Below are 27422 nucleotides of genomic sequence, written 5' to 3' on the forward strand. Positions count from 1 at the left end.
CAAATCACCCCTAAATTCGGTGGCATACAACAGCAAGCATTTATTCTCATGTTCGCCAGTTTGCAGATTCTCTGTCTTCAGCTTATCTAGGCTGCACTTGGCTGAGTGGCTGGGCTGCAGGATGGATTTAGATCTCCACGTGTGTTCTTTCTGCAGCTTTAGCTAAAAGAATTGTGGTTATTAGGATATGTTCTTCTCATTGTGGGTCACTGGAGCACAAAACAGATCTCACAAACACTCTTAAAACCTCTTCTCCGAAATATGCTAATATTACATTAGCCAAAGCAAGCCACATGGCTAAGCTTGACGTTAATTATACCTGTTACCGGAACATTGGGTTCTTATTGTCCCCCAGGATGGAAGTCAAGATCGACAAGAAATGGGAGTAGAAAAGTAAAAGTTCATTAGCTTGTGCACAGGAGAGGCACAAGGGAGCCGTTGCGAAAGGAAAGGGGCAGGTGACCAGCTTATTCGGGAGCAGGATTGTGGGGCTTTTATTAGGCAGAGGCTGGGGAGGAGTGCCTTGTCATGGCATGGAGAGGTGGGGTTGTGCTTCTGCTTGCACTGTTGTCCAACATGCTACCACGTGCGTTGCATGTATCATTAGCGTGCTAGCTTTCTACCCCGGGTGTGATTTTTACTATAGTAATGGGGCTAGGGTCACCTTCAGTGGACTCCTGAGTTCTAGGGTGCATGTGTAAGCCCAAGAAAGTCCAGAGGCTGCCGAATGTAGATCTTGGTGGCCTCTATCTGATTCTCCTAGCTTGCCAATTGGTTAGGGGCCTTAGCTTGTTAGGCCAGGGGCCTTGCAGATGGTCCTGTCTTGTTAGGCTGGTTCCTGTCTCATACCCACCGTTGGATAGTGAGGCAGAGTTAACGTGGCAAAAAGTGTGAATGTATAATCCTGTTAGAGGGGGCTGAAGAATTGAGACCAGCATTCCAATCTACCACATTAAGAAGCATGCCTCTATCCTGGTGAATGTGTTTTAGTCTATGTTCTCTTTTGTCTGATAGTGTTGCTTTTCAGGTTTTGTTATTGTGAGTATTTTCCAGGCGTTTTATTTTCCAACTCTTTCTCTTTGTGTCTTTATGCTTCAGGTACATCTCTTGTACAGAGCATATTGCTGGGCTTTTTTCCCCCTTTTATCCTGTTTGTTATTTTAATAGGTGAGTTTAATTCATTTACATTTATTGTGATTGCTCATATAAATTTGTTTTATTTTCTATTTATTATGCAGGTATACCTTAGCCTCTTTTCTCTCTCCACTGCTTTGGTTTCTGTTCTTATCGTTGAATTTTTAACAGGCATGTTTAACAAAACCCACACTTAAACAAGACTTTAGAACACTTGAACTCCAAACTACACACCCATTTCTGTTATTCTTGTTTGATATATTATTTTCTTCTAGTTTCAATACCCCAAATTAGTAATAGTATTTCATTTGTTCAACTTATATATGTATTTTTTAAAATTGTGGTAAAATACAGATAACAAACACATAACATGAAATTTACCATATTAATATCTGCACTCCTATGTTCATTGCAGTAGCCAAGATTTGGAAACATCTATCCATCAACAGATGAATGAATAAAGAAAATGTGGTACACACATACAATGGAATATTATTCAGCCTTAAGAAAGAAGGGAATCTTGCCATTTGTGACAACGTGGATGAACCTTGAGGACCTTATGCTGTGTGAAATAAGCCAGTCACAGCACAAATACTACATGATTCCTTTTATATGAAGCATCTAAAATAGACTCAGAGAAACAGAGGATAAAATAGCGGTTTGCAGGGGCTGGAAGAAAGAGGGAAATGGAAAATTGCTTTTCAGTGGGTACAAAGTTTGTTATGCAAGATGAATAAGTTCTAGAGATCTGTACGACATAGTACCTATATTAACAGTATAGTATTATGCACTTTAAAATATGTTAAGAGAATAGATACCATGTTAAGTGTTCTTACCAAAAAAACATAAAACACAAAGAACACAAGCAAATTTTTGGAGATGATGGGTATGTTTAGTACTTTGGTTGTGGTATTGGTATCACAGATGTATGCGTATGTCCATAGAACTCTTTTCACCTTGCAAAACAGAAACTCTACACCCATTAAACAATAACTCCCTGATCCTTCTCTCTGCCACCCAGGCAACCACCGTTCTACTTTCTGTTTCTATGAATTTGACTACTTTATGTACCTCATATAAGCCAGATCATACAGTATGTGTTCTTTTGTGACTGGTTTATTTAACTTAGTATAATGTCTCCAAGGTTCATCCATGTTAAAGCGTGTGTCAGAATTTCTTTCCTTTTTAAGGCTGAATAATATTCCATTGTATGTATATACTGTAGTTTGTTTATCCATTCACAGGTCAGTGGACATGGGTTGTTTCCACCTTTTGACTCTTGCAAATAATGCTGCTATAAACGTGGGTGTTCAAATATCTGTTCGAGTCCCTGATTTCGGTTCTTTTGGATATATACCCAGAAGTGGAATTTCTGTATCATATGGTAATTTTCTTTTTGATTTTTTGACTAGCATACTGTTTTTCATAGTAGCTATACCATTTTATCAACATTTTTTTGACATCTACTATCAACGACAGAAACAGACAAAAATAAATCCCTGTTTTCATGGAGTTTAAATGAGAGGGTGGACAGACAATATGTATGACAACTATGTATGTAATTTGTTAGTGATAATCGCTATGGGGAAAAAAATAGAAACCATGTGAGTGATATTAGTAGTATATCCCAAGCATAGCACTTCTCAAAATTTATTATAATTGAATGTTTTCTGTTTTATCATACAGAGCAAGGATTAGTCTACTCTCTTATGTATCATTTTTTTTACCCTTTTACCTAGCAAAGACTCATAGCAGATGATAAATTAATATTTCTTAATATCCATTTTATCTATTCATCCAATAACGTAACATGAGTATAATTTTCATTTCAAATGAAGAGTATGGAAATTTTAAATTGCATCTCTCTTTTACCTCACTTGCTAAGATGGATAGGAAATGGAGTAGCTGCATCTCTTTTTAACTCCAAATCTGGGTTCGCTGCAAATCTGAGTGTTTTTTGACTCAATTTTATGTCTGTCATGGCATCAGGCCTATACCTTTATGGTGACAGAAGATATTTGAGGAGCAAATGTTATGTGAATGTCACTATTATATTCACTTTGTTTCTGGACTCTTGGTGTCTCTGTTGAGCACTAGGTTTAACCTAGGTTGCTGAGTCTTTGAGTTTTCCTCCAGACTCCTGCTGTCTGCATCCAGCATCTCTGGTCAGTGACTCCAGGGAATGTGAATTACAAGCAAGGAAGCTAATTGTTCGGGACTGATTAGTTATCTATTATTATGTAACAAATTACCTCAAAATTTGGTGGCTTAAACAACAATAAGCATTATCTCATGGTTTCTTTGGGGAGTGGAGAGTGACTTAGCTGGGTATTCTGGCTTGGATATTTCATGAAGTTGCAGTCAAGGTGTCTGCAGGGCTGCAGTCATTAGAAGGCTAGACTGGGGCTGGAGGATTTGCTTCCAAGATGGCTGGCAAGTTATTGTTGGCTGCTGACAGGAGCCTCTCCCTAGGGCTGGTTGAGTGTCTTCATGGCATGGTGGGTGGCTTCCCACAAAGAGCGTGATTCAAAAATGTGCAAGACAGAAGCCGCAATGTCTTTTATGACCTAATCTTGGAAGTCATACATTGTGATTCCTGCAGTATCCTGTTGGTTATATAGGTCAACTCTATTCACTGTGGGAGGGGTGTAGAAAAAGCTGAAGGCAGTGATCATTGGGAGCCATCTTAGAGGCTAGTTACCGTTACGGCTCCAGTAAGAAGACATTAGGTAAATTTGATTTATATTGTAAACCCACAGGTCCTGGCTCCACGAAGATAAGACAGATCTGTGATGTGAATAGAAAGAAGACTGAAGAGCAGGTATCTATCATGGAAGAAGATCTCCTGACCTGAGACGACCTCCAGAGGCTGGAGTGTCCTGGGATAGAGTGGGCCTGGGAATGCTGGAGCTGCAGTCTGTCTTTACCCTTCTGTTCAGAATGGGCGAGGCCTGAATGACATCTCAACCTTCAGAGATCAGCAGTAGCTGTGTGGCAATGGAGCATTTGAGCCAGATGATGGGAAGGAGAGGTGAGGTGGTTCAGAGATCAGCAGAGTTTAGGAGAGGAAGCCTGTACATTCAGGGACAGAGTAAAAAGAGTTAGAAAATTCAGTACTCCTACCAAGAAAGTTCACGTGGGTGTTATTGACTGTGTTGGGTAGACATTTGTATTCACCTGACTATTTGATTCTTTAAAAATAAATGTTTTAAATGTCATTTCTGTTTTTCTTAAATACATTTTAGAAAGTGCTGTTAAATATTATAACCATAAACAAAAGTTTCCTATTCCATCCTTACCCATCCCCTGTTCCCACTTTCCAGAGGCAACCTTTGAACATTTTTTTTTGGATATTCCAGTATTCAGCTCCACCTTTATGAATAACATCTTCATACTGCTAATGCTTGATTTCTCAGGCTTAGACATTTCTTACTGACATTTGACATTGGAGATAAGGATTTATGTCTGTTTTCTACCTAACCCCTTCCTTGTTGCCCTCACCTCACCCTCCCCCCTTCTCCTTGCCCTTCTTTCTAATATGGTGTTTTATTAGAGGTTGAAGGTTGACCATATGTCAGGATCTGTATCCATTTTCTTTTGAGCTAGTCAATTTTCCCAGCAAAAAGTCCTAGATTTTGCTTGAGGAATATAAGCCAGAACTCCTGCTTTGAGGAGGCAAACAAAGGAAGAAAGGTGGGGAAGCACTGGACACAACACAGGGACACACGACCTCATCTTACAATATGACAACTTTCACTTAATTCTTTTATTTTCTATACATTGTTTCAACTCCATATTCATTTCCGTTTTTCAGCCCCACCTCAAACTCCTGCCTGCAGAAGTAGCTTGTGCCCCCATTCCTGAGCTTTTTCTTGAGGAAGAGCAGCCCTGAGCTAACATCTGCCAATCCTCCTCTTTTTGCTGAGGAAGATTGGCCCTGAGCTAACATCCGTGCCCATCTTCCTCTACTTTATATGTGGGACACCTGCCACAGCATGGCTTTGCCATGTGGTGCCATGTCCACCCTTGGGATCCAAACCGGCGAACCCCGGGCTGCCGAAGCGGAATGTGCAAACTTAACCACTGCGCTACTGAGCCAGCCCCCATTCCTGAGCTTGTAAAGGGTTCTGCCATGGTTTCCCCACCCTCCCCTCACCCTCACTTAAGGTTCAGCTTTCTCTGGTTAAGTTAGAATACCAGTCATCTGTCTGCTCTCTAGCTTCTAAAATTTTGTTGACATCTCTCATCTGCTGACAAGACATCTCTTGTCTTCTATATTCTTTGACCTTGTGAGATTCAACTTCCTTTGTTCCTTTCATTTTGGTTGGGTTTGGGAGAGAACAGAAATAAATGCAAGTATTCAGTCTTCCATTTTTCACCTAAAGGCCCTGAGTTTTTTAGGGTAAAAAATAAATCAATTAAGTTATTTAAAAATGTCATTAGAGTCATACCTGCATTTCATTCTGTCATTTGAATGTTCCACAATGCCTATAACTTGTCTCTGATTAAAGTTTTTTTCAAATTTTTACAGTGCTTTATAAATGATTTAATCCTTAAATCTTTGTAGTATTTATTACTATGTACTTAAGATAAATTTTCTATTAAGAATAAAATAGCAGGTTCTTTAGGAAATACTATATCGTCAGTAGATTCATTGGACACCCTATATTTAGCCCTCCAGAAATTGCCATTGGACTCTCTATGATTAAATTAGTTATCCATGTACATTTCAGTGTCTTTATAGCCTGGTGGTAGTTAACATTTCTCAGTGCTCTGAGGAACATTATAGGAGATATTATACCCACGTGGTACTGAAGATTTCCTTTGTCTGGAGCTTTGAAGTAAATCTGATTTATTTCTCTTCCCTCAGCTTGGCGTTCTCAGGACTCTGCCCTTTTCAAGGAAGAAGAGGATATGACCAGGTCTCTTGTACGTTTTAAGCATTTATTTGTTGCTGCATTATTTTGCAGTGCAGTTGCAGTGGGTTACCTTAACCTACCAGTAAGTTGGAAAACTAAATCAATGAAAATTAAAGTGAGGAAAAACGCAGATAGAAGATCAGAACCAGTTGAAATTTCAGATATGGCTGTGCAGAAAGAGATCCATACAGAATTATTAAAGTTGAGTTCAAATTTGAATATGCTCTGGAGAAGCAGAAGCAAACTGGGACACAGAAGTTTCCATAATTTGCACTGTTTATGCAAAGCTTATAATTAAGGAAAGAAAAAGCCGTTCATTGGTACCTAGGTCAAAAAGAAATTTCAAAATAATTCTGAAATTCTTGTAATATTAAACTCAGCTTTTTTAAAGTCTGTCTTGGCTAAAGATTAAAAACTGAAATCTGGAAGACTAAATGAAACACGTCTTTCAAATGATCTTACACATGCAGTCATGCGCCACATAATGACATTTTGGTCAATGAGGGATGGCATATGTGACAATGGTCCCATAAGATTGTGCCGTAGAGCCTAGGTGTGTAGTAGGCTATACCATCCAAGTTTGTGTAAGTGCACTCTGATGTTCACATAAGGAAGCTGCCAAAAGACTTATTTCTCAGAACATAGCCCTGGCGTTAAGCAGTACATGACTGTATATTTTCTTCAGTTGAGATTTTTACATGTTGAGCTAAAATATATACTAATATTTTATGGCAAAATCTTATAGTTCTGGTCTTCATAGCACTCTACATCTTTCTTTTATGGTCTCAGAAGATACAGTATTCCTTATCTTCTTATAAAATGACTCATTCTCCTCTGCTCCTGATTCTTTTTGTTTCCAACTCTGGAATCTGCCACACAAATGTTTAAATCCCTCACACAAATATTTTTTAAAAATTAAATTTTTTTTTAAAAGATTTTATTTTCCCTTTTTCTCCCCAAAGCCCCCCGGTACATAGTTGTGTATTTTTAGTTGTGGGTCGATTCTAGTTGTGGCATGTGGGATGCTGCCTCAGCATGGCTTGATGAGTGGTGCCATGTCCACACCCAGGATTCGAACCGGCAAAACCCTGGGCCACCGAGCAGAGCGCGCAAACATAACCACTCGGCCACAAGGCTTGCCCCTAAATATTTTAAATATTTTCCACTTCAGTGCCTCTTTTCCTCAGCTCATATTTCCCATCCTGAAACACACACACACCTCTTTTGATCATTATGATCATGTGGCTCATCCAGTTATTTCTCCTGTTGGCAGAGTGGTTTTCTGGACCTAGACAGACTTGGTTTGAAATCTTGGCTCAACAACTTACTGAATGCATGATTATAGACAAGTTTCTTAATCTCTTTGACCTCAGTTTCATCATCTGTAAGTGGGGATAGTAGTAGTGTTTATCATGTGGGAATGTTGGCAGGGTTAAATGCACTGTAAGTGATAGTGCTCCATAAATGATAAGTATTAGTAATTGTTAGCTGGATCAGTCTTTCCTACCTGAAAAGGGTTTTAGATGTGTTGGCTGTACTCATTGACCTGCCTTTTTAGTTTAACATATGAAACCAATAAAAGAAGATGTCTGATTTGGATTCATAAAATTAATCCTTTTTAGTAAAACTACCATAAACACTGTAATAAGGCAAAACTGGAAACAGTTTTTGTAATACATACAGCAGAAATATACTAACAATTCAGAAAATTGGATGAAGAACACAAAGAAGCAGTTAGAAGAAACGCAAGTGCCCAATAAATATTTAAACATAATCATGTCACAAAGAAATAGACCATTCAGATTTGCAGATACATTTTTTAGGTGTATTCTGAATTGGTGTGTAATGACCTTCTTTTATGAGAGGATTCCAAATGATTCACACATGCAATTTTTTTAGAGTAAAGAGCTGGAGATGAAGGAGTTGTGATCCTCAAATAGGACACTCTAGCTGTCAAAAAATTCACAGCAGTTCCTTTCAGATACAAGAGCCAGGGGCCGGCCCAGTGGCGCAGCGGTTAAGTGTACACATTCCACTTCGGCAGCCCAGGGTTCGGCAGTTCAGATCCCAGGCAGAGACATGGCACCGCTTGGCAAGCCATGCTGTGCTAGGCGTCCCACATATAAAGTAGAGGTGGATGGGCACAGATGTTAGCTCAGGGCCAGTCTTCCTCAGCAAAAAGAGGAGGATTGGCAGCAGTTGTTAGCTCAGGGCTAATCTTCCTCAAAGAAATAAATAAATAATAAATACATAAAAAAATAAGAAGCAGATGTTTTGGTTTGGACTGTCACGTAGAAGTGGACTGCCTATATTCCTGGGCATACAGTCCCAAATTCATTCTAGAATATAGATATGAATATATCCCATGGCAGTTTTTATTTATATGTGAATAGACTACACAGCAGCTAGAGAAATCCTCTACAACAGTAACAGCTTTATTGAGTACTTATTGCGTGCCAGGTGTACTGTGCTGTAAATTTACATAACTTATTTCATGTGATCATTATCAAAAGCTTATAAAGTAGGTATTTATTTTTTACAGAGAAGGGGAGTGAAGCACAGAGGTTAAGAAGTTTACCTAACTTCATGCATCCAGTGTGTAGTAAAGCCAGGATTCAAACTCTTACAGCCTGACTCCAGGGCCACACTCTGTGATACTGTACAGGTTGAAGTCCCCTCATGAGTGAAGAAATGAAAATTTTTCCAATTGACTGTTCATATTTATTTGTCCATTTTATATTGTTAGTCCTTTTTCTCCTTGAAATTAGAGAATTTCAAGAATGCCTGCTTCAGCATTAGGATTTATGTAAATATCTTCTAATCTGTCCCTTCTATGGTTTCATGTATCTTTTTGTTGTATAGACACTTTAAGTTTGGATAGTTACATTTAGTGTATGATAAATATGCACGTACAATACGAATTCAGTCAAAATTAATATACGACATCAGTATTTAATAGTCCTTTCTTTCAGGAGTTGCCACTGTTGGTCTTTTCTAAGGTCTCTTTCCTAATATTAGGTGAAGTAGATAGTCTCTTTTCAAAGCCTTGTTTTTCATATTTAGTCTTAAATCCAACTGGAATTTAATTTTGTAATTGGTTTGAGGTAAGGATTTACTGATAATGCTATCAGTAGAATTTTTTTGCATGTAAAAGACCAGTTGTTCCAACACCATTTATTAAATAGATCTTTGTGATGCCACCATCATATACATGCTTAATTGTTTCTAGGCTTTTTATTCTTTAATCTATTTGTCTATATCTATACCAGTACTATACTGTTTGTGTGTGTGTGTGTTTACATTGTTTTAGTTACTATAAATTTATAATAACTCTATTTGCTTGGACATGGATTTTCCCACTTCCTGCCACAGACATGTTGTTCTTAGGTTTTCAAAAACTTCTCAGCTACTTTGGGACCTCCATGATTCCATTTGAATTGTAGAATCAGTTTATCTAGTTCTAGGGAAAAATATCCTGTTGGGATTTTAATTAGAATTGCAAAGAATGTATAGACTAATTGGAGAAGAATTGAGTGAAATATCTTTTCTATCTATCACAAAGATGTTTCAATTTAAGGGAATCTTTTTGTTTTTCTCCCCAAGCCCCAGCACATAGTTGTCTATCCTAGTTGTAAGTCATTCTAGTTCTTCTGTGTGGGTTGCTGCTACAGTGTGGCTTAATTAGCAGTGTGTAGGTTGGTGCCCAGGATCCAAACCAGTGAACCTTGGGCTGCTGAAGCAGAGGGCGTGAACCACTATCCACTGGACCAGCCCCCTAGATACATTTTTTTTTTTTTTTTGAGGAAGATTGGCACTAAGGGGCTGGCTCCGTGGCCGAGTGGTTCAGTTTGCGCGCTCCGCTGTGGCAGCCCAGGGTTCAGATCCTGGGCATGGACATGGCACCGCTCATCAGGCCACGTTGAGGCGGCCTCCCACATCCTACAACTAGAAGGACCTGCAACTAAGATATACAACTATGTACAGGGGGGTTTGGGGAGATAAAGCCAAAAAAAAAAAAAACAGAAGAAGATTGGCAACAGTTGTTAGCTCGCTCAGATGCCAATCTTTAAAAAAAAACGCCTCTTTAAAAAAAAAAAAAAGACTGGCACTAAGCTAACCTCTGTTTCCAATCTTCCTCTTTTTCTTTTTCTCCCCAAGCCCCAGCACATAGTTTATATCCTAGTTGTAAGTCATTCTAGTTCTTTTATGTGGGATGTTGCCACAGCATGGCTTGAGTGGTGTGTAGGTCCACACCCAGGATCCAAATGGGCGAACACCAGGCCACTGAAGCAGAGTGTGTGAACTTAACATTTAGCCATGGGGCTGGCCCCCTAAATACATTTTTAGTATACACTTTTTTGGATAAGATACATCATTATTAAATCAATATAAATTCTCCTTAAATTAACCTTCAGATTTATCTGAACCTTGATAAAGATTCTAAATATTTTTCTTACAATAAGGCAAGTCTATTCAAGCTGAGTCTAGAATACATTTGGAAATAAAAATGTGTACAATAACCAAGAAAGAAATGAAAAAATCTTGTGTGTCATGCTCTAAGTTTCTAAAGGAATATTTAATATTTTTGTAACTTAATAAAAACAAAAACTTTTTTTTTTTGATTTTATTTTTCCTTTTTCTCCCCAAAGCCCCCTAGTACATAGTTGTATATTCTTAGTTGTGGGTCCTTCTAGTTGTGGCATGTGGGACGCTGCCTCAGCATGTCCTGATGAGTGGTGCCATGTCCGCACCCAGGATCTGAACTGGCGAAACCCTGGGCTGCCGAAGCAGAGCGCACGAACTTAATCACTCGGCCATGGGGCTGGCCCCCAAAAAACGCTTTTGTAAAAAGTTGCCAGTCGGCATATACACCACAGAACTGACTTGTAATTACTTTTATTCCCTCACTGTAAACTTTATTATTTTAAAAAAATATTTGTCCTATTAAGTACCTTAAAAGTGAGGGAGAGGAAAGTGCTGTGATACCAGCAACAAGTCTGGAAATGTTAAGGCTTCTTGCCAAGGCCAGGGGGATACTCGTCTTTTTCTTGTCTGACAGGAGGAGGAATAAAAATGACACTAACTGAATTTATGTTTTTCAAGGTTCAGTCCCCTTTGTTCCTTACTACTAATATGGAATTCTTGACATTTGTATGTGAAGAGAGTCAACATCTTAGGGAAACAGACTTTATTATGAGCACTGATTGATCATTTTATACAGTCAGAAATTAACCCTTATTTACTTCTAGGTCTTTTGTTACTTGTTTTATAGTTTTTGTCAGGAGTGCAATCTTTATTTGTTTTTTTTTTTTGAATGAGGTTTATGTTCATTTACAAGAGTTAGTGGAAAAGATGTTTTAATGCTAATTTAGTCAAAGCTAGTGGAAAATATGTTTTATTTTCTTGTTGTTGTTTTTCCCTGTCTTTGTTATGGTTTATATTCCATAGGGATTAACTATTCCTGAAACATTGATTGAATGATTACTGGGGTGGCAAGCTCAGTTCTGAGTGCTTCACAGTTTTTGTCTCCTTTAGTCCTTACATCAACTCGTTGAGGAAAATGCCCCTTTACAGATGAAGAAATGGGCTCAAATTTGGCTGTCGAGGTTAAACAATTAGTAAATTTTGAAGCCAGGATTTGAACTCATGATGTCAGACTCTACAGCCTTACTATTAACTAGTAAAAATATCTAGATCCAGTTCCATTTTGAGAACTCAGTACCTTGAAAATTTTTTCACTTAGGTATGTGAATCAGGTTGTCTTCTCAGCTTTTCTGCTTCTTTCGTCAGTAGAACAACAGGCATTTATCCTCATGCTTGGAATCTGCAGGTTGACTATATGGGCTTTGGGCTCTGCTTTGGCCTGGAGGTCAGCTAGCCTTGACTCCGGCAGTGGGGTGGCTCACGTCTGTTCCACATGTGTTCATTCAGGTGAAAGGGCAGCAGCTTCCTGGGGTGAGCTCTTACTTGCCAGATCATGGAGTACGTGAACCAAGTTATTTCAGGCCTCTTCTCACATCATGTTCACTAACATTTCCTTAGCCTTAACAAATGGCTTAGCCAAAGCCCACATTAGTGGATGGGACATCAGTTAGGGTCGGGGAATGAATATTTGTGGAATAATAATCGAATTTATCACAGTAATGTTTTATTATGGAATTATTTTTTATTGAGATTTTTGAAATAGTCTCATAACTTTTTTAAAAAAATAACTATTGACGTATGTCACATACCATAAAATTAACACATTTAAAGAATACAATTCAGTGGTTTTTAGTATATGTACAGTGTTGTAGAACCATCACCAAGTCAGTGTTAGAACATTTTCATCACCCTAAAAAAGAACCCTGTACCCATTAGCTATCACTTCCATCTCCCCCCAAAGCTCCACATGTGGGCAAGCACAGATGTTCTTTTTGTTTGTATAGATTTGTCTATTTGGACATTTATATGAATGGAATCATATGATATGTGTTCCTTTGTGGCTGCCTTTCAGTCAGCATAATGTTTTCAAGGTTCATCCATTTTGTAGCTTGTATCAGTACTTTGTTTCTTTTTATTTCCAGATAATATTCCATTGTATGAATATACCACATTTTATTTATCTATCAGTTAATGGGCATTTTGGTTCTTTCCACTTTTTGGCTATTATGAATAATGTTGCCAAAAACATTCATGTGCAGGTTTTTATATAGACATGTTTTCAGTTCTCTCAGGTTTATACGTAGGAGTGGAATTGCTGGATCATATGGGAACTCTATGCTTAACCTTTTAAGGAACTGCCCACTGTTTTACACAACAGTTGCACCACTTTACATTCCCATCAGCAGTGTTTGAGGGTTCCAGTCTCTCCACATCCTGGTCGACATTTGATATTATCTGTCCTTTTGATTATAGCCATCCTAGTGAATGTGAAGTGGTATTTCATTGTCATTTTGATTTACATACACCAAATGACAGTGATGTTGAGCATCTTTTCATGTGCCTATTGGCCATTTGTATATCCTCTTTGAAGAAATGTCTATTCACATCCTTTGCCCATTTTTTAATTGGTTCATCTTTTTATTATTGAATTGTAAGAGATCTTTATATATTCTAGATGTATGTCTCTTATCAGATAAATGATTTGTAAATATTTTCTCCCATCCCATGGGTTCTCTTTTCATTTTCTTGATGATGTCTTTTTTTTTTTTTTGAGGAAGATTGCCCTGAGCTAACTACTGCCAATTCTCCTTTTTTTGCTGAGGAAGACTGGCCCTGAGCTAACATCCACATCCATTTTCCTCTCCTTTATACGTGGGATGCCTACCACAGCATGGCTTGCCAAGTGGTGCCATGTCTGCACCTGGGATCTGAACCAGCGAACCCTGAGCCACCAAAGCAGAACGTGCGAACTTAACCGCTGCACCACCGGGCCGGCCCCTGATGATGTCTTTAAAAGAACGAAATTTGTGCATTTTTCTGTTATCCATTTTTATTTACTTTTGTTGCTTGTGCTTTTGGTGTCATATCTAAAAAACCATTTCCTAATCCAATTACACCCTTGTTTTCTTTTTCTTCTTTTTTTTTTCCACATAGTCATAATATCTCTATTTTATTTCAGCTCTTTCAAGTTTTTTGTTTCATTTGTGCCTTTGGTTTTGCTTTGTATTCTGGCTCCTAGCCATAGGTATAGGTTTTACGTTAGATCCTCATTCTCCATCCTCCAATTTGTCATCATCTCTCAACATTTTCCTCTTTGTTGTTTTACTTTGCATTCTAGGAGAGCTTCTCAGGTTTGACCTCCATAGCTGCATTGACAGTTCTATATTTTATACCCTCCACTATCTATTAAAAAATATTTTTCATCTTGTATTTTAATTCTGCAGTTGACTGTCTATCTGTTGGCAATCCTCAATCTCACTCATTTCCTTTTTTCATCTCATCCTTGTTTTGCGTCTCAGCCAGATCTCTCCTTCTGCAAAGTGCTTCCAAGCTCTTTCCAAACACACCACTCTCCCAGCACCTTCATGTGTTCACCAACCTGGAAGCTTCTCCACCTGTGTTTTCTTCCAAGAATTTTATAGTTTTAGCTCTTTGATCCATTGTGAGTTAATTTTTGTATGTGGTATGGGGTAGAGATCCAACTTCATTCTTTTGATGTAGATAATCTACTTGTCCCAGCACCATTTGTTGAAAAGACTTTTTTCCCCTCAGGGAATTATCTTGGCATCTTTGTCTAAAATAAATTGACTAAAATGTAAGAGTTTATTTCTGGAATCTCAGTTTTTTCCCTTGATCTCTTATGTCTCTCCTTATGCCAGTACTATACTGTCTTGATTATTGAGCTTTGTAGTATGTTTGAAATTGGGAAGTGTGGTTCCTCCAGCTTTGTTCGTCTCTTTCAGGATTGTTTTGGCTATTCTGGGTCCCTTTCATTTTTATATGAATGATAGGGATTACACTGAATTTGTAGATCAGTTTGGGGAGTGTTGTCATTCTTAATATTGTCTTATAATCCATGAACGTGGGATGTCTTTCCTTTTTTTAGGTCTTTAAAATTTTTTTAAACAATACTTTGTAATTTTCAGAATGTAAGTTTTACACTGATTATGTTGAATTTATTCTTAAGTATTTTATTCTTTTTGATGCTATTGTAAATGGGGTTGTTTTATTAATTTCATTTTTGGGTGTTCACTGCAAGTGTCTAGAAATAGAATTGAGGTTTTTATATCATTCTTATATCCTGCAACCTTGCTGAAGTCATTTATTAGTTCTAATAGAATTTTAGTGGATTCCTTAGATTTTCTATGTACAAAATCATGCAATCTGAAAATAGAGATAGTTTTATTTTTTCCTTTCCAATCTGGATCATTTTTATTTCATTTTCTTGCCTGATTGCTCTGTCTAGAACATTCACTGCAATGTTGAATAGAAGTGGCAAGAGTGTAACTTGTCTTCTTCCTGACCTTAAGGGGAAAGCATCTAGTCTTTCACCAGTTATTATGATAATAGCTGCAGGTTTTTTGTAGCTGCCTTGTATAACATTGAGGAAGTTTCCTTTTTTGCTAGCTTGTTGAGTGTTTGTATCATGAAAAGGTATTCAGTTTTGTCAAGTGCTTTTTCTGCATCTGTTAAGATAATCATTTAGTTTTTCTCCTTTATTCTATTGATAATTATGCATTATATTACTTGGTTTTCTGGTGTTAAACCAATATTGTGTTCCTGGGGTAAATTCCATTTTGTCATGGTGCATAGTCCTTTTTATGGATTTTTGTTTGTTTGTTTTTAAAGAGCAGTTTTTGGTTCGTGGAAAACTTGAGAGGAAGGTGAATAGTTCATGCCCCCACACATGCATAGCCATCCCTATTATCAACATCCCCCACCAGAGTGGTACTTGTATTGCAATTGATAAACCTGTGTTGACACATCATAATCACTCAAAGTTCATAGTTTACATTAGGGTTCACTCTTGGTGTTGCACCATCTGAGGAATTGGACAAGTGTATAATGACATATATCCATTGTTATAATATCATTCAGAGTATTTTCACTGACTTAAAAATCCTCTGTGCTTTGCGTATTCATCACTTCCCTCTCCTTCCACAACCCCTGGCAATCAGTGATCTTTTTATTCTCTCCATAATTCTTCCTCTTCCAGAATGTCATATGGTTAGAATCATACAGTATATAGCCTTTTCAGACTGGCTTCTTTCACTTAGTAATGAGCATTTAAGTTTCCTCCATGTCTTTGCATAGCTTGATAGTTCATTTCTCTTTAGCACTGAATAATATTCCATTATCTGGATGTATCACTATTTATTTCTCCATTCACCTACTAAAGGACATCTTGGTTACTTCCAAGTTTTGGCAGTTATGAATAAAGCTGCTATAAACATCTGTGTTCCCTTTTTATATTTTGTTGAATTAAATTTGTTAGCATTTTGGGGCCACTCCAGTGGCCTAATGGTTAGGTTTGGCATGCACCACTTCAGCAGCCTGGGTTTGGTTCCCAGGTGTGGACCTACACCACTCCTCTATCAGTGGCCATGCTGTGATGGCAGCTCACATACAAAAAATAGAGGAAGATTGGCAACAGATGTTAGCTCAGGGCAAATCTTCCTCAGGAAAAAAAAAATTTTTTTTAATTGGCATTTTGTTGAGGATTTTTACCTCTGTATTAATAAGAGAGAGTAGTCTGTGGTTTTCTTTTCTTGTGTTTGTCTGGTATTGGTATCAGGGTAATACTGGTCCCATAGAATGAGTGTTTCCTCCTTTTCTGTTTTGGAAGAGTTTGTGAAGAATTGGTATTAATTTTTCTGTGTTGTGTGATAGAATTCACCAGTGAAGCTATCTGGGCCTGAGCTTTACTTTGTGGGTAGTTTTTTGATTACTAATTCATTTTCTTTACTTGTTACAGATCTGTTCAGTTTCATGGTTTGTATCTTTCTAGGAATTTGTCCATTTCATCTAATTTCTTGGCATACTGTTGTTCATAATGTTCTCCTAATAATCCTTTTTATTTCTGTAAGGTTAGTAATGCCTTCTCTTTCATTCCTGAGTTTAGTGTTTTGAGTCTTCTCTCTTACTTTTGGTCAGTCAAATGAAAGGTTTGTCAATTGTGTTAATCTTTTCAAAGAGCCAATTTTGGGTTTCATTGATTCTATTGTTTTTATCTTTTCTCAATTTTATTGATTTCTGATCTAATGATTATTATTTCCTTCTTTTGGGTTACTTTGGGTTTAGTTTGTTCTTTTTCCAATCTAAAGGTGAAAAGTTAATTTATTGGTTTGCAGCCTTCTTTTTTAATGTAGGTATTACATTAATGTAGCTATAGATTTCCCTCTTAGCCTTACTTTAGTGGCGTCACATAAGTTCTGTTATATTGTGTCTTCATTTTGAATCATCTCAAAGCATGTTGTAATTTCCATTATGATTTTTTTTTTGAGCTAGTGATTATTTAGGAGAATTTTTAAATTTTCACATATTTATGAATTTCACAAATTTCTTTCTGTTACTAATTTCTGATTTGTCTCCGTTGTAATCAGAGAACATACTTTGTATAGTTTCAATCCTTTTAAATTTATTAAGGTTTCCTATATAGCCTAACATATTGTCTATCTTGGAGAGTGTTTGATGTACACTCGAAAAGAGTGTGTATTCTGTTCTTGGGTGGAGTGTTCTATATATATCTGTTAGGCCTAGTTGGTTTATAATGCTCAAATCTTCTATTTCCTTGCTGATCATCTGCCTAGTTGTTCTAGCTGTTATTGAGAGTGATGTTTGAAGTTTCCAGCTATTGTTGATTTACCAATTTCTGCCTTCAGTTGTGTCAGTGTTTGCTTCAAGTATTTTGAAATTCTGTTAGATGCATATATGTTTATAACCTTCCTACAAGATTGACCCTTTTGTCATTAGAAAATGTCCTTTATCTCTAGTAACAGTTTTGTTTTAAAGTCTATTTTGTCTAATATTGGTGTATCCATTCCAGCTTTCTTATGCTGTTCTTTGCATGATACATCTTTTTCTATCATTTTACTTTCAACTTATTTTGTTTGAACTTAAAGTATGTTTCCTGTAGACACCATATATTTGGATCTTGTTTTTCTCTCCAGTCTGACAATGTCTGCCTTTTTTTTTTTGGATTGTTTAATCTGTTTACTACTAGTGTTAACACTAGAATGGCTGGATTTACGTCTGCTGTTTTCCTTTTTGTTTTCCATGTCTCATGTCTTTTTTGTTTCTCCTTTACTGCTTTCTTATGATTAGGTGAATTTTTTCTAGTGTAAAATTTTAGCTTCCTTAGTGACTTTTCACTGTATTTTCTATGTGATTGCTTTAGTGCTTATCATACACATCTTAACTTATCAGGATCTTCTTCAGATTTATGCTAAATTCCAGTAAGAGATAGAAAGATTACTCCTATGTAACTCTGTTCTCTCTGTCCCTGTTTTGTGCTGTAATTGTTATTCATATTACATCTATATGTTACAAACTCAATACATTATTATAATTGTTACTTTATTTAATGTTACATCTATTGAAAAAGCTGAGAAGATAAAGGAGAGCAAATATATATTTATAACATTTGTTATATTATCCTTATTTATCATTTCTGATCTTCCTCATTTGTTCATATGGGTTGGAGTTACCATCTGGTCTCATTTGCCTTACTCTGGCACAACTTTACTTTGAAGATTTTCTCTTTGTCTCTGGGTTTCAGCATTTTTGCTATGATATATCTGGGTGTGGGTCTCTTTGTGTTTATTATACTTGGAGCTTGCTTAGTTTCTTGGATTCATAAATTAATGTTTTTCATCGAATTTGGGAAGTGTCAGCCATTATTTCTTCAAATGTTTTCTCTACACCTTTCTCTTCTTCTAGTACTTCCACCATGTATATATTGGTGCACTTGATGGCCCACGTTTCTCTGAGGCTCTGTTTATTTTTCCTCATTCTTTTCCCCCTTTGGTCCTCAGATTATGTACTCTATCAGTGTATCTTCTAGTTTTCTAATTCTTTCTTCTGCCAATTCAGATCTTCTGAGCATATCTAGTGAATTTTTCACTTTGGTGGTTGTACTTCTCAATTTCAGAATTTCTATTTGGCTCTTTTTTATAACTGCTGTCTACTTATTGATTTTCTCTATTTGATGACACATTGTCGTTATACCTTTCTTTAATCATAGTTTCCTTTATTTCTGTGTCTATAATGGCTGCTTTGAAGTCTTAGTGTGTTAAATCTGACATCTGAGCCCTCTCACTGGCAATTTCTGTTGCCTGCTTTTTTTCCCAGCGTATGGGTTTCCCTTTCCTGATTCTTTGACTGTTGTAACTTTTTGTTAAAAACTGAGCATTTGGGCTATATATTGTTGCAACTCTGGATACTGATTCCCTCCCCCATTTTCTAAGACTTGTTTTTATTGTTGCTTAGTTTATTTGTATTGTGACTTGCCTAGATTATTTTAGTGAAGTCTGTTTCCCCTGTAGTGTTATGCTTTTGGTGTCACACCTCAGAGGGCGTAGCCTTGGACATGTACAAAGTCACTCTAGGATGAAAGTGGTTTTAGCAGGGCTCTCTTTGACCATTTGTTTCCTCCATCTCTCTTTTATCACATCCACTAAATGCCAACTAATTGCTCTATTGTTTTTGACAATACCTGGGGCATACATTGCTCACAGTGTGGTCCAATTAAACTCAGGCAGGGGTAGTTTATGAGGCAAGTCTTTGAGGTTTCTTCCAACTTGTTTTTTGTTGTCTTTTTCCCTGGTTCTCGCTGGTCGACTGGCCTATGCTTTACCTTGTTCTTACTTGAAAGGAGCTACCCATCTCCTCTGAATTGCTTACCACCAAATGTGTTTCCAAGTGCTCCCTTAAGCTGGAACTTTGCTCACTCTGTTTCAAATAAGTTCATTTCCTTTCGGGAGAGTTTTTGTGCTTGTAGACTGCCTCTTCTGGATAAAATCTTTGAGTCACCACTCTGGGCTCTTGGTGAGATGGTAGCCTCTGGTCTTCTCGATTTGCCTGTTTTGCTGTAGAACCTCTGCCCTAAAAGTGAACTGGGATAAGGGCTCTTGGTGTTCCAGGATTCTTGAACTGCCACACCTTGGGTAGAACCTCCACTCTAGAGGAAAGGAGCCTTTGACATCTTGGCCGCATTCACTGGGAACTTAGCATCTTCAGGTTGAAGTTGAATGGAATGAGAATGCTGAACATCTGCCCCTCCTAGTGAGATGCCATATCCGCTGGTTGGTGCTAAGAGGAGAAAGAGCCCTGTCTCCTTAGCTGCACCCACCCAGAGTAGAGTGTCTGTCAAGCTGAGCTGGAGTGAGGAGAGGGAGGGAGCTGATGTGGCACAAATGCCACAGACTATCACAGTTTTTACCAAATTTTACTAGATTTTCTTGAATAAATTGTTCTTCATTGCTGTATGCCCTTAGGACAATTTTCAGAGACTTAAATTAAAAAAAACAAAACAAAACACTTTTCTCTGGTTATGCTTGTTTTTCTGGGAAATAGATCCATGGAACACCTCACACTGCTATCCTAGAAGTAAAACTCCTCTCATAACTTTGTAAAACTTACCATTCTACCTTTTATTACATGTTCTTTTTATATCCCAAGTTTGGATCATTGTATTTTATTATTTTTCTTGATTTAGGCTTGACAAGTGTTTGTCTAATTTATTAAAATGATCGAGGTATCTGTTTTTGGAAATGGATATATACACACACATGTATTATAGCTTTTTTTAAGTGTAAAATTAATTTGTTTTTACGTTTATGAAGTCCTACATACCAGTTTGCTCCAAAGTTATTTTAATGATTGTTCCCTCACTTTTCACCTAAAATCTTGAATACTGGTTTTTGTAAGTTCATTTGACTAATTTGGTTAATACAATATTGGGTAGTAACAGCTAAAATGTTTTATGTCTGCCTTGGTTCATAAACTGATTAGTGAAACCATTGCCCCAGAGGCTAGTTTTCCACATCTGGTTTTGTCTTCAGTCTTCCTCCCCTCTGCTTTCTCAGACTTGTCTCCGCTTCTCCAAGTCAGGATGATGTGCCGTCATCATTGGCTTTTGATTTTCTTGTCATGATATTTGTCCTATGGTTTCCCATCATTGGTGATTTCACATGCTTTCAACCTCAGCAAGAAAGGTTTTGGGTGCAGGAGTTCTTGTGTATCCAGTTGTCTGTCTTGAATCGGGGGATATCTGTGGGACTCTTAGGCTTGCTGCCGATTGGAGAAGAAGTATAGCGTGCGGATAAGAACATGGGCTCTGCAGACACACTGCTTGGACTGGAATCCAGCTGTACCACCTAGTAGCTTTATGACCATGGGAGTGTTATTCTTAGCCCCAGTTTCCTTACCTTTTAAATGGATAATAATAGTAGCTACTTCATAGCCTTATTAGGGGAATTTAAAAAGTTAATATTTCTAAAGAAATTATATCAGTGCCTGGCACATAGTAAGTCCTCAGTAGATGACAGTGGTGATGATGGTGATGGTAGTAATGACCATAGATCTTAGAGGTAGTTTCTCAGAAACATTAATTGCAATTCAGGCTTTGGTGATTTCCATTTGTATTTCCCATTTTATCTATCTCATTTGTACCATTGCTTGAATAAATTCTCCCAAATGTGGGATATATGGGTGCTTTTCTTTCTTAAAGCCTTGGCAAACCAGGAGTTTTCCTTATTTCCTTATTCAGATATTGAAGTTTTTCGGTGAGGAGAAAGAGATATATGTGATCAGGTGACATGCTTTTCCAGGAATTTGTGACTTGTTTCTTGGCTTCTCTTACACCACTCTCATGGTTTTAATTCTGATTGTAAATAAAACAAACAGGAAACAAAGACCTGAGTCCCTTTCTTTGATGCTTAACTGTTGAATCTGTCCTTGACCTACCATGGGTATTCTCTACAACCACCCATATCCTTCAGCTGTGGATTCAGCTCTCAATTTTAGGTTGATGGCTAACAAATTCTCATCTCCTTTCTTCATACCTCTAACTGCATAGTGGACATTTCCCTCTGGAAGTCCTATAGAAATTTCAAGTTTGGCCTTCAAATTTTCATACCTCTCCTCTTTCCTCCTGCCTTATTTCTCTTTCCCTCCCCACTTTTTCCGTGTTCCCTTTCTCACTAGATTACATGGTCACTTGGACAGATTCTGAGCCACTTACCTGTGAGTCAGCTCTGACTCTTACATCTCTGTCACACAGCAGTACAAGTCAGTGACCACTATCTCCAGTTTCCTGCATATTAGATGATGAATGCATAGGTTTGCTGACTCAATAATTAACAGAATCTTGTGGGATATTTCTACTATGGTTTGTTCTCCCCCACAGTATAACACAAGATTAGATAAATAGGAAGACTTAGTATACGGTTTTAAATGAACTTTGATCCCTGGAGACTAGCTAAATGAGTTCTTACATGTTTTGACCACTGCGTCTAATTTTGATGACTTCGTATTAATTAGGGTTGTATTTTTACAGGAAACAGTGACATTTAAGGATGTGGCCGTGGACCTCACCCAGGAGGAATGGCAGCAATTGAAACCTGCTCAGAGGAACTTGTACCGGGACGTGATGCTGGAGAACTACAGCAACTTAGTCACAGTGGGTAAGGGTAGCTTTGCAATTTGACATGGAATTCCTTTCCTTTTTTTTTTAAGATTGACCCCTGAGCTAACAACTGTTGCCAGTCTTCTTTTTTTTTATTCTTCTCCCCAAAGCCCCCCAGTACATAGTTGTATATTCTGGTTATGAGTGCCTCTGGTTGTGCTATGTGGGATGCCACCTCAGCGTGGCTTAATGAGCGGCGCCATGTCTACACCCAGGATTCGAACTGGTGAGACCCTGGGCTGCCAAAGCGGAGTGTGCAAACTTAACCACTCGGCCATAGGGCCGGCCCCTCCATTTTTGAAATGTAGGGAGACTTCTAACTTGCCAGATGAATGTAGTCTTCCCTTTCTTCACATGATTGTATGTATCGCCTTCAGGTAAAGGCTAGTTACTTTGTGTCACTGTGGGAGTTCCTCCATCCTCATTCTTCAAAAGCCCTCAGTCCTCCAGGACTCAGCCCAAAATCTGGATGGTTGTCTCCAGCTTTAACATCTAAGTCTTTTGCTGTTTCCTGTAATAGGCTATGAAGTCACCAAACCAGATGTGATCTTCAAGTTGGAGCAGGAAGAGGAACCATGGGTGGTAGAGGAAGAAATGTTTGGGAGCCACTGTCCAGGTGAATAAGTGAAAAGGCAGTTCCAGATAAGAAAGCTACATGACATTTGTTCAGGAAGTTAATACCATTTCACATTTTCCAGGATTTTCTTTTTTTTTTTTTTTTAAAGATTTTATTTTTTCCTTTTTCTCCCCAAAGCCCCCCGGTACATAGTTGTGTATTCTTCGTTGTGGGTTCTTCTAGTTGTGGCGTGTGGGACGCTGCCTCAGCGTGGTCTGATGAGCAGTGCCATGTCCGCGCCCAGGATTCGAACTAACGAAACACTGGACCGCCTGCAGTGGAGCTCGCGAACTTAACCACTTGGCCACGGGGCCAGCCCCCAGGATTTTCTTAAAGGCCCTAGTCTTCTAGAGTGACAAATGGTATTAGTGAATTGGATTACTGTGACATTTCCAGATTCTGTTTTCTTTCTATATTGGAACAATTTTCAAATTTTAGAGGGCCAGTAGCTCCATCTGATTTCAGGGTGCCAACCTTCCCTAATTCATTTACAGCCTTACTTTCAGGACTTTTGTCCCTCTCTATGATCCTTAAACCCTCTCTTTCCTTTGTATTCATAGTTTTGTTTTCTTATGCATTCAGTATTTCATGGATGAGTAGTATTTTAGAAACATATTTGTTTCGCACTAGATTCCTTTTAATTTCTTGCCATTTTGAAAAGGCTCAGATATGTTTTATAACAGTACTCGGATTTCCCGTTATGCTTCACACTCCTCACAATTCCATGTAGCTTTAAAAGTGTCTGGCTTAGAAATTGATGCCTCCTTCAAGCTTATTCCCACCTTCTATTACTTTAATTTTTTGAAAATAAAATCTGTGCACGCTTGGTTAAAAAATATAAATCGTCCAAAAGATAAATTGAAGAGTCTGTCTCCCTCTTATCCTTGACACTCAGCCCTTTCTTTTCCAGTTGCATGCACTTCTTTTTTGGAGTTGTGCTGGCTGCTCTTGATTGTTATTTTACTAAAAGAATTTTAGATTCGACTCTCTATTTCCAGAGGAAAAAACCTGTTGGACTCTATTGGGAATGTTAACTTTTGGAGATTTGACATCTTTATAATGTCAAGGTTTTCTATCCAAGAACATGCTCTGTCATTGTTCAGATCTATCTACTTTTGTGTCCTTCAGAAATGCTTTCCAAGTTTTCCCTTTATAGCTTTTATACTTTTCTTATTAAGTTTATATCTTAGTATTAGACAAGAGAAAAAAAATCAGTACTATAAGAATTGTCAGGGAACCTATAAAACCATCTTATTTTAAGATGATAGGATTGTATCCCTGGAAAAGACAAGAGAATCAACTGAAAAAACACAACAGATAGTAAGAGAATCCACTAAGATGGTGGGATATTAAATTAACAAATAAAAATCAATGACTTTCATTTATAGTTCAACAATCTAGAAGATATAAAGGAAGGGAAACCACACTTATAATCATTAACAATAAAGATAAAATACTGTTCTGAGCCTGGGCATATAACAATGTACAAACAAAGTCCTGTCTTCATAGAGCTTATAATTTAGTGGGAACAAGAGTCCCTAACGTTTTGCACATAGGAAGACATCTTTTTTTTTTTTAACCTTTATATTTGCCTGATTCTTGGTTGTGTATAACTTTTTTAAGCCATACTTTCTTTCCTGGAGGTTTCTGTAGACAGTTCCTTGAAGACTTGGGACATCCTCTACTGTCTCCTGGCTTTGAATGTTGTTTGGAGAAACCTGAGGCCTGATTGTCCCCTTGCAGGTCACTTGGTTTGTTTGCCTTGGATGCTCACAGGTTCCTTTTTCTTTAAAGCTTTAGAACTTTATGAGGCCTATTGATCAATGAGTATCAGTTTTTCTTTTCAACTTGTATATTCATGTTTTTTGGTTCTTATAGCGTCATTGTATAGATCTGATGCTGCTTCCTTTTACAATTATCATTACTCATCTTTGAATGAAGTTGTTTCTTGCTGGACCCACTATTTACAGGAGGAGAGTATTGAAGATTGTCCAGAAAAATGCTCTGAGCTAGTAGGAAGCCTTTGTTGCTCATATTGACCTCCTTTATCAACAATGTTTTGTGTTGAGTGTTGGTCTGCCCTTTACTTTTCCCGAATTGGAGACTATCAGTTGCATGCTTCCTCTAGCACTCCAGTATCTCTTCTACCCTACTGCGCCAACAGACTGCTTACCAGAATAATGACTATTTGCATCTCCCTGTTTAGCTCTGCCTTCCCTGCCTTTTCACAGGGCCAGGTGGAGACCATTATGTTCCTGCCACCAGTCTCAACACATCTGGATCCCATTGTTGCAAAAAATGGCTCATTCATTCCCACAGGGTGTGCCTTCTGTTTTAGAGAACTCTGCTCACTGTGCTGTCTGTCTGACATAAGAAAGAACAGATACCTTCTCTGGGTTTCTTCCTTACTTGATCCAATCTGTACTCTGGTCTTTCCTTATATTCTAGAATTGGAGTTTCTCTGGCTTTTAGTTTCACTGAAGATGAATGATTTTCTTTTTCTGTTTCTTCATGTTTGCAGAGAGGAAAGGAGACAGAGATGTTTAATTTGACCGTGTTGAAACAGGAAGTCCTCTATGCTGTGTTTGATCCCCTGGATCACACTTCTTGGAAATGTCTCCCTTCTTTGCTCCTCTGTAAAAGATTCTGATTTATCCTCAGTTCCTGTTTATTGTTTATTTCTGCTTTCTTTATGAAATGTCTTTTACATGACTTTTTTCTCCAGCCCGCACTGGACAGTATCCAAAACAGTTCTAAATTACATATAGACTCTTTTTCCTTTAAGTACCTTCATGATATAGGTGTGTTCATGCCTTTAAGTTGGTATTTGACTCCAGAAATGACAACACTGGAATATGTATCTTTAATGTCTCCAGTATTATGAAACTCTTCACATCTTTGCCTTTAATCATGAGTGCTCTTACCTATCCTGGTTCTAGCGGTTATTTAATTTGGAGCCTAATTTCCAGTACAGGCATGTGTCACTTAATGATGGACATGTTCTGAGAAATGCGTCGTTATGTAATTTTGTTGTTGTGCGAACATCATAGAGTGTACTTACACAAACCTAGATGGTGTAGCCTACTACACACCTAGGCTCTATGGTTCTAATCTTATGGGACCGCTGTTGTATATGCAGTTCATCATTGACCAAAACATCGTTATGCAGCGCGTGATTGTAAATGGTCCCCAACACTTCCAGTCATTATCGCCCCCCTCTCTGAGCTAACTTTTAACTGTATGTCTACCCAAGTGATTTGGAGTCTGAAAACATATACTGTCTTATATGTTTTCACACTTTGATACCTGAGATTTAAATTATTAACCTATCAAGAGAAAGTCTATGTCTTATTCTTCATGTAAATCATTCATGAATTGATTAATGTAGAGCTATATTTAGAGAGATGTTCCTTATGGCTTTTGTTGTTTTAAAACATTTCCTTGCAGACCTTCAAAGTAAATGCAGAAGAATTCAGGTTAAAATAAAAAGACGGGGGGGCTGGCCCCGTGGCCGAGTGGTTAAGTTCGCGCGCTCCCCTGCAGGCGGCCCAGTGTTTCGTTAGTTCGAATCCTGGGCGCGGACATGGCACTGCTCATCAGGCCACGCTGAGGCAGCATCCCACATGCCACAACTAGAAGAACCCACAACGAAGAATACACAACTATGTACCGGGGGGCTTTGGGGAGAAAAAGGAAAAAATAAAATCTTTAAAAAAAAATAAATAAATAAAAAAAAATAAAAAGACAGGGAAGGGCCACATAAAATATTGTTGAAATCTTAAATTGCATGGGAAGCATTTATCTAGTAAATGAGTGAATCAGACAGAGAATACTTTAAAAGTTAGAAGGGCTGTAGATTGAGAAAGTTTTCTTATTTTTATTTATTTATTTATTTATTGAGGAAGATTAGCAGCTTGCCAAGCGTTGCCATGTCCGCACCTGGGATCCGAACCGGCGGACCCCAGGCTGCCAAGAAGCAGAATGTGCGCACTTAACTGCTGCACCACCGGGCTGGCCCCAGTTTTCTTATTTTTATTTTTTAAGAGAGCTTGGCGTTAAAGCTGTTTTCCTGTAAGATCTGTAGATTCTTTTGTTTGTTTGTTTGTTTGTTGTTTTTGTTTTTGAGGAAGATTAGCCCTGAGCTTCTGCCAATCCTCCTGTTTTTGCTGAGGAAGACCAGCCCTGAGCTAACATCCATGCCTGTCTTCCTCCACTTTATATGTGGGATGCCTACCACAGCATGGCTTTTGCCAAGCGATGCCGTGTCCGCACCCAGGATCTGAACTGGCGAACCCCGGGCCGCCGAGAAGAGGAACGTGTGAACTTAACCGCTGTGCCACTGGGCCGGCCCATGTAGATTCTTAAGACTTACAGAAAGTGAGAAAAACAGAACGAAAGTTTGGACAGTAAAATCAGTATGACATGTTTGTGGGGTAAAATTAGAAGTGTAGCCCGACTGGAGGAAGGTGGCCTGTAAGGGATTAGTGAAATGGAGGATGGCTTATCTGTGTAGAGTCGGGGAGTTCTGAACTTTGCCAGCCTTCATGCCGTCTTTTATAGTTTTAAGATTTTCTTGGTGATTTAGTTTAATTTTTTACCTTTTTTAATCACTAAAGCTATAGTTTTGCCTTGTGCCTGGTGG

The 27422-nt window shown here is 38.0% G+C and overlaps 1 protein-coding gene across 2 annotated transcripts in view; it reads left to right on the plus strand.

Annotated features, from left to right (window-relative positions):
* Window positions 1-27422, plus strand: part of ZNF568 (zinc finger protein 568) — a 44796-nt gene that overhangs the window by 915 nt on the left and 16459 nt on the right. For both annotated transcript variants that reach the window (XM_046681155.1, XM_046681154.1), the window contains exons 2-6: window positions 1099-1167; window positions 3894-4165; window positions 6005-6063; window positions 22036-22162; window positions 22685-22780. In XM_046681155.1, the coding sequence (XP_046537111.1) occupies window positions 4090-4165; window positions 6005-6063; window positions 22036-22162; window positions 22685-22780 (358 nt within the window). In that variant the 5' untranslated portion in view covers window positions 1099-1167; window positions 3894-4089. The remainder of the gene's footprint in view (window positions 1-1098; window positions 1168-3893; window positions 4166-6004; window positions 6064-22035; window positions 22163-22684; window positions 22781-27422) is intronic.

The sequence above is a fragment of the Equus quagga genome, chromosome 13 (genome assembly GCF_021613505.1).
Source record: "Equus quagga isolate Etosha38 chromosome 13, UCLA_HA_Equagga_1.0, whole genome shotgun sequence".
In the NCBI taxonomy this organism is placed as follows: Eukaryota; Metazoa; Chordata; class Mammalia; order Perissodactyla; family Equidae; genus Equus; species Equus quagga.